Here is an 8,551-nt window from a genome sequence, read left to right as displayed (position 1 = left end):
GACGGCAAATAATGGATGCAATACAGCTCAGGGCTTCCAGTGGTATCACTGTAGTGAATCCTGTTCTCATAGACCAGACTTGGCTTTGCATAGGACTGAATGTATGTGATTTGGAAATGTGTATTTTATCAAAATAAGAAATTAATTGTAAATGACTGAGCGAGAAAAAAAAAATTAAAGGACCAATTATAATTTTTGACCGATTATATTTACATATAGTATCTGAAATTTCTCTCACACACAGTCAGCATCCCACCCTAAGGTGGGTGGGCGTGGCCCACCCTAAGGTGCATCTCTCTCACACTTGTCAGCATCCCCTTTGCTCGTGGGTTTGACTCAGGGCCACGCCCCCCCAGGCTTAGGCCTGTGCTCTTGCTTAAAAACAATAAACAGAAAAAAATAGAAACCAGGAGCTTTCAGTCACATAGCCTCCTGAAGCCACGCCCCCCAGGCTTGGGCCTGTGCTCTCTGCATCTCTCTCACACTTGTCAGCATCCCCTTCGCTCGTGGGTTTGACTCAGGGCGACGCAATGTAATGTTATGATACTTAAATCATTTTTGTATGGATTTCCTTTAAAAATTATGTTCATTTCATGAACATTAAAGTAGATAAAATCAGTTACATGATCAATACATATTTGAACACTTGAATTTTGGACTAATTTTATGGACATCATTTTAAATGAAGGAGGAAATCAGCACATTTCGGTCAGACCTTTACCATCGCAACTTGTCAGTTGGTCTGTATGCAAAGATGAAAGATGAAAGATGAAAGATGCCAGCTAGCAAATCAGGTCTACAATGTAGTGTGAGTGGTTAAATAAATGACTTACAGAAGTGTGAAAAACATTTTGGCAGAAGACCAAACAGTTAAAACGTCCTGAAATGTTCTCACTTTCTATGGTCGTAGCGTTGATTTTTTTTATGTATATGTGTAGTCTATGAGCCATATTGTATGAATATGTTTCATGCAGCATGTATAGGACTTTTATGTGGCACATGATTGATGTTTCTCCGAAGTACAAAGCATTCTGCACAGATCTGACCTTTCTGCTGTTAAGATGTATTTCTGCTAGAAACTGAAAGCTGAGAGGCTCAACTAAAAAAAAAAAAAAAAAAAAGATGGCAAACTGCTATCTGTCCTTGTCTGTCAAAATGTGTGTTCTCAGGAATGTGTGTATTTAGGCTCAGATTGGCTTTTATATGAACTAGTGATGAAGTGCCAGGGTGATGGAGGTTCCAGTCTAAACACATCCACATACTCCCTGCTATCTCACCTAAATGAACGTAATTGTCAAAACTGAAGTTGTGCTGCAACTACATCAGTTGTAGCTTTCCAGTATTAAATGTGGATGTCAGAGCGGCTCATACAAATGTGATGTGGGCTACAATAAAAGCTGAGCCAGATTAAAAATAGGTCACAAATAGAAGTTATTATGTGGTTGATGATAGAAATTACTTTTAATATTTCAAAGAATTCCCTACAGAGATTTTGCATTTATTCCCACAAACCACAGCTTGCGCCTGGATTTGGTTGCGGTCAGAGCTTTTCTACATGAAGAACATTTCACAACTGTTTGTGTCATTTTTCATTCATTTTGTGGGGTCTGGTTAAAACACATTAAAAGAACTGAACAGGATGCCTGATCTGTTATTCTTTCAGTGAAAATAAAAATCCATCGTAGGGGTAACTGAGCTGATTTTTTTTTTTCCCCACAATTTTGATCCATATCTCATTCATCACTTTATGTCAAACAACTTGGGCGGCCTTTACGTAATGATCCCCCTCGTATAATTTTGACTGACATGGCATTCCATTTGCATACACAAATTAATCTGCACCATATGCATAGAGATTAATGATTTATGTCACAGGGCATGGTTCTGGTGTTACAATCAAGAGGCAAGCAACTGAGCACAAGGATCCTTTTGTGTTGTCTAGAAAAATGTTCACTGGCTGGCTATGAGCCACGTGTGTGATGGACAACTGTATGCCATTCCAGAAATATGTCAGGCTGGATTGATCCAGTCTATTGTGGTATTAAACCTGGCATGCAAACCACATTTCTGCTACTGCTGTGGCTGAGAAGAGTTATATGTGTTGTCACATTCTTATTCAAATGAAAATGAAGCTGTGAACAGAGGCAGACTTGCACAAGTGTTGCTACCAAACATCTTGTTTTTCACCATGTGCTGCTAAGTAACATGTTTGTTTTCAATTCAGAAGTGACGGGCGGTTGTTTAACTGAGCCCAGAGAAGCTTCATGGACATAACTTTCGATCACTGACAAGATAAATTACTTGGAAGAAGAAGAAACACATGGGAGCTGCTAGAAGGAATGACACTTTAATGCAAATAATGAAGGATGAAGATAAAAACAAAGGGTAGCCAGGCTGGTTGGATTTGCAAAGTGAATTGTTTAATGCTGGATTTGGAGTAATTTTGATGAATGGTAAAATTATATGTTGCATAGGGTAAAGAAACAAAAAGAAAACACTACATGGTAAGTGGGGATTTATGATGTTATTTGTGCACAGTACTGTAAATGCTGTTCATTGGAATTGATTGGAGGCTTTTTGATTTCATTTCATGCACAGTTTATCAAAGTTGAGTGAGGATTCAACTGGACATGGCCTATATTTGTTAATGGATGTCAACGGATTTTAACTTGTCTGAATTTTGCTTTCTTTTATGGGTAATTCCGCAGAAGCGGGCATTGTGGGTAATTCACTCCCACCTCTGTGTATTATAAAGCCAGACCGCGACAGAAGGGACGGGCGGCGGGCATTGTGGCCCCAGGATCACACTTACTCTGGCAGTCACTGTGGCTCAAGGAGAGAGGAGCTTTTCAAAGCTACAACAACACAAACGAACATAGACCTTCCAAATTGTGATTTTTCAGTATGCATACTCTGTAAATTCAATAGGTAAAAGGAGACATATGCCAGAGTAGTAGGCTTACACATGTTCACCTTCATACAATCCGTCACTGAACAGTGCTGGGTTCCAGTAAGATACTGAACTGATGAAGTATGCCACTGTAGATTTGATCCCTGAATCACTAAATAAGCAGATTGCCATAACGGAAACTGAGTCCTCGCTGTCAGCAGATGTTTAGTAAGTGCAACACTAACCAAGATTATGATGGAGGAGTCGAGCCAGAAAGCTGTTCAGCAGGAGAGGTCCTTCTCAGTATTTTTGGACTTCTCTCCACTCTGGTGTGAGGAGGGAAATCCTCCAGGAACAAAGAGGTTCTTTCCAAACGGAAATGTCCGCAATGTCCAACATTTTAAAAGGTTTACACTGAGTGAATGATAATTTTTTATTCCTTTTTTTTTTATTCATTGACCATCCACAATGTTATTCTTGCAAAAAAAAAGAAGCTCTGCTGTCACACGATCTCCTGAAACATTAACACCACTTAGATTAGTTTTCCTTTCCTCAGTAATTATTTTATTTATACAACACAATGACACTCTTAAGTTCAAATCAGGTTCAGTCCAGCTTTTACTGTAGACTTCATCCTGCCTCATTTTCAGAGCATCAAGCACTGATAACACATAGACTGTGACAACATCACAAAAGGAACAAGTGAATTTCCATCGAATTCAGTTCAGGTTCTGCAGTGAAACACTGGCTGCAGACAAATGTACTGAATAAATGTAATGGACAAGAGAATCAGTGTGTTTTTGGGGAATTGATGGCTACAGCACAAAACTAACACGCTTCAATCTCTACTGGCCTGCTGGGGCCACATGTACAGCTCTTGTCTACAGTAAGTGGGTTTGCAGTACACAGTGTTGTCCCACATGACCTTGGATGACAGGCTCTTTCAAATAACGTGCAATAGCTTGTACATTAATGATTTGGTTTGTGAGATCAATCTAGCAGCAAAGGATTAAAGACTCAAAGTGGATGTCAGATTCAAACCTTCTCAGTTACCTGAAGTGTTTAAGATGTCAGCAGTTAATATGAACATGTGTACAGTGCTACGTGATTTAGAGCAACAACCCTGCGAAAAGTATTTTGTCAGGTTTGTATTGTTCTGTTTCTGTTGAGAGTGTCAGGTAAACAGTGTACACTTACTCTGTCAGTGCTGTACTAAAATACAAGTTTGAGGTAATGCAGGCTTTAAGTTGTTATAGGGTATTTTTTTTACATTGTAGTACTGTTACTTTTAATCAATCAGTGCCTTTTTGCCACTGCAGTGAGGAGTGGATTCAACTCTATGAAATTTTTCGGTATTTATTATATGCTATTAATTCTCCCAGTTACAGCCAATCAAGGTCACAGGCAGATTTCCTGAAAACAGATTGAGCAATTTGCAGTTGAGTACAACAGTGCTACAGCAGAACCAAAAGCTAAATAAAATAAAAATTCCAGCATCCAGTCAAATTACTGACATGTTTTTTAATTAATGAATGTAAACTCCTTTGGTGTACAGCCCAGCCTGAGAGGCAGCATGATTGTCTGAGTTAGCTGTGAGCCATGTAATCTGAACAGTAAAGAAAAATCAGGCAGTAAAAACAACAGTAAACCTCTCCGTGGTAATGAAGGTTGTTTTTAGAGGTGGAGATCAAATATGCGTGGAGATGAAGGCTCCAACCCTCTGCGACCCTGAGCAGGATAAGCAGATTATAAAACGGCTGGATGCATGGATGAGTCCATTAGAAGACAACATGTTAATGTTTTACTCTGGAATTTATTTGAATCACATGATGAAATACGCTTCCTTTCACCACAGACTGAAATCAAAACATGTTTTTTTTTTGTTTTTTTTTTTACAGAACTACAAAAATTTCCACAGTACTTGTAGTGGCATCAACAAGTGTTCAGGGGGGCACCAACTTGGCTGTAGCCCTGAGGGGCACCACCAGGGGGCTCTGGTTTCAAAGCCAAATGCAGTTAGGGGCACTTTGCCACTGTGATGCCACACGTTCCACATCTCAAACTTAAGCATAAGACATTAACATCCTCAAAACATCAAAATCTCACTGATATATGTTGTCCACACACTGAAGGACACAACACCCTTAGAGCAAATATTTGCATGACCTTCAATCTGTGCTTTCAATCATAAGGACTCATTAGGTAAAAGACTTCAATTTGTTATAAATTCTGAGAAAATGTGAGTCATTTCTCTCTAAATTCCTCTGCTGGAACATTCCCCACCTAGAATGAAAACCACAGACAACTCTTCACAGGACCACACAGCAAAAGCTGCCGCTGCTGCTGCAGGAGGTTTTACCATATAAATGAAGTCATCTCAAAGGCCTTTTTCTTCAAGGTGCAATAATGAGGCGCAATCTGGGTTTAGCAAGCATGTCTTCTCCCTTGTGTTACACTTCATTTCACCTGGAACAAAACCTGTGTTGCGCAGACACTGTGAAGGATACATCATGTAATGCAGACTGATTGGGAGAGGGCATTTGTTTGTTTGACAGTATATGTCCCAAAAATACAAGCAAGTCTAATGGGATTTTGCCGTGAGCCAATAGCTGTGATTACTCTGTTGTATACATTTCCTTCTTCAGTCTGCTCGGTGGACTCAGAGTCCTCCTGGCTGGCATGTCTCTGTGCGTTAGCTGTGACCCAAAAGGTCTGCCTTGTTTCTAATTTCCTCTGTTTATTATATTTCTTTGTATCAAAGCCTCCACGTTTCGCAAGACCACCATGGAAGCGGCAATCAAATGTGGACAACGAGACAAAATACCCAGCTTTTACAGACAAAACCTCAAGGGGTGAATGAGTGTGTATGTGTGTATGTGCGAAAGAGAGAGGGATTCCACAATGTGAAGTGCTGACATCTGCTGCAGGCCCTTGCAGGGCTGGAATGTGATACTCTCCTTTACACAAAGGACCCTGGCCCTTGCACCAGGCACAAGAAGACCTCTATATGCCCCTCTCCACGGGGGCAACGCACGTATGAAATGTCTGTATCAGTGCCCCATACCTTCTTTTCCCACCCATTAGCTTTGATTAAAACCACAAAAATCTCCCTTCATACCTTGATGCTGGAGAGATGGCTGCTCTGCACTTTCTTTGAGGTGGTAGTTTCTGAGCTATGTGAAACTGGGGGTAAATTGCTGCAGCATTGCATCATGTGTCTGGCTCAATGGGTTCAGTATGTCTCCAGCTCTCCTTTGATTGTTGTGTCTGTGCTGCAGCAGACTTACCATACAGCGGGGGGATACACTGGTGGATTTTGCCAACAATAGGATGGGAGGAACCACATGAAACGCAGTTGATGAGGTACAACAGTGTGCCGGGGAGAAAGGAAATTGGGAACAGAAGGGAGTATTGTTTCAAGCGGTGTCTCTGCTTTGATATGACAAATTGAGAAGCCCTTAAACATTTCCTTCCACAGAAACATTTAGGCAATATGCACAACACCGTGTTAAAAAGTCTTGTGTGGGAACACATTTATCTTTCATCTCTCTATGGGGAAAACGAATCGAGGGTTTAAACAATCACTCCATGGTTAAAACAAGCTTACTTAGGCATATTTTCTTATGGAAACTTTCCTTTTTGGAATCATAAAGGCCTTGATGTGAATATGAACTGTGGACTTCATTGTTTAACCATGTATATGTTATAAATTTGATGGACCATGATGCACTGGGCAAAAAATGTAAGTAGGCCCACAACGGCCACAATGTTGTAGAGTGAATCAGAAAAGAGGTATTTATGAACACCAACAGAACGGGAGCAACTGGTATATACACAGTAGCAAGTACATTCTGTTGTATTTGATTGTCTTTCTCCAAACAGGCCAAATTATCACATTAACTGAAACTATCTGAAGTTCTGTAAAATCCACAGTGATAAATAAAAAATGATTAAAATGATTTTAAACCACATAAAAAACACACAAATTCAAATTTCCTTGGGTTGTTTTGCCTGGGGCAACGTATATGGAATGGGGAAAAAAACAAAACAAAATACATCTATTCATATTTTTCGTCTTAAAAAATTAAATTCTACTTAATGAAGCTAATAGAATAACATGCGATTCTTCATCTGTTTCACTGGGGTCAGCAGCTGTAACACAGCTGTTCCAAAACATGCAAAATGAGACATATAACTCCACCTGCATTAGATCTGGTGTTTGAGTGTTAAATTATATTCTCTATTGTGGAGGAAACAGTCTGCAAAGTTATTTCAGGGATTACCGTGTATTAAGACTATCTCCTTCATAACAGACTGTACCGAGCTGCTTTATTAAGTGTTATCTGGAGACGCTGACACTTTTCCTGGAAACTACTGGAAACGTGAAATTGTTTGCAACAAGTGGAGCTGTATTTGCCAGTTTGTAACTCGAAGTGGGTGGAACATCTCCAGGCAGCAACGGAATGGTTAACATCCCGGGAGTTTCCTCGGCTGGGAAGTTGTACTTTAGGTATAGCACCTGTTGGCCGTCAGTTGGCAGTCTCCAAAAACCCAACCCCGGACGCGCAGCGATATTTTATCTCAGTCTCCACCATTTTATGACTCAAGACCTCGCCAGACAACAGAACTCGTCTCTGTGTTGCGAATGGTTTCTGGGTACAGACTGTATCAGGTTGCCGGACTCTCTCGCTGTCTCTGTGTGTGAGCTTTTGCTGTAATGCGTAAAGATCTGCGGGGATTTATTCAGACGGAGCCGAGAACGCACCGTGGGCGCACGTTTCAGCCAAAATGCATCTGTGCATTGCTAATGATCTCGTACCATAGATGATATGCGTGCGTAAGGACGCTCTCACAACTCATTCCAGGATTATAAACACTTAAAGAACAAACTTTGTCCAACTCAGTATACAACTTTCCACAGAATCAACAGGTGCGCACTTGCATTGCGCTGCAGCGGCAGGTCTGGAGGCTTTGGAAGAGGATTAGTCTTAATTTGGAGAGAAATTTTCAGTTTCTCCAGGACTGATGATTAAGATTATGTGGATTCTACTCTGGTTTTATCCTCTCCAAATGTGTCCAAAACAGCACTGGTGCCCTGTAAACGACGCATGTGTGTGGTGATACAGACCATCCCGTCTACAGCACTTTGTGATCGCCAACCACCACTCATCCAAATGATCCTTCCATTCTTATTCCTTCTTGCATCGCTTCTCCAACAATATGGCTCGGAAGCTGAATCAAGTCATGCCAGCAAATTTCACCTTCCAAGTATAAAAGAGCAAAACGGTGAGTTTTCAGTGCGTTTTGTTTCATCAGCAAAATAATTGAACGTGAACTTGGGAATTTAGAACACACATCACAAAATGCTTATTCTTACTGGGCTTAAAGCCATTCTCTAAAAAAAGGGGGGGGGGGGGGGGGACATCTTGCTTGAGTTTAAACTGCAATGAATAAGAGCGTTTCATTCGGTTCAAACAGCATTATCCAGGATAGGAAGTGCAAAATTACCTTTTACCTTTAAAGCGTACCCCTGTATGTTTAAGGGGAAAAACGCTCTGAAATTTCAGGTCCCCCGGGAGAAGTTTTCCCTGTGATCATAAAAAAAAAGGCTCCATTCATGCAGCAGTTGCTCCGGGCAATGTAATTTGCTTACCCTCTGAA

General features: G+C 40.7%; 1 protein-coding gene across 2 annotated transcripts in view; it reads left to right on the top strand.

Moving 5' to 3' along the window:
* Positions 1–7,488: 7,488 nt before the first annotated feature.
* pdgfc (platelet derived growth factor c) overlaps positions 7,489–8,551 on the top strand; it is a 38,466-nt gene continuing 37,403 nt past the window's right edge. For both annotated transcript variants that reach the window (XM_041048151.1, XM_041048150.1), the window contains exon 1: positions 7,489–8,176. In XM_041048151.1, the coding sequence (XP_040904085.1) occupies positions 7,999–8,176 (178 nt within the window). In that variant the 5' untranslated portion in view covers positions 7,489–7,998. The remainder of the gene's footprint in view (positions 8,177–8,551) is intronic.

This window comes from Toxotes jaculatrix, chromosome 10, assembly GCF_017976425.1.
Source record: "Toxotes jaculatrix isolate fToxJac2 chromosome 10, fToxJac2.pri, whole genome shotgun sequence".
NCBI lineage: Eukaryota > Metazoa > Chordata > Actinopteri > Toxotidae > Toxotes > Toxotes jaculatrix.
The sequence above is the reverse complement of the archived record's forward strand: the minus strand, read 5'-3'. Positions and strand labels throughout refer to the sequence as shown.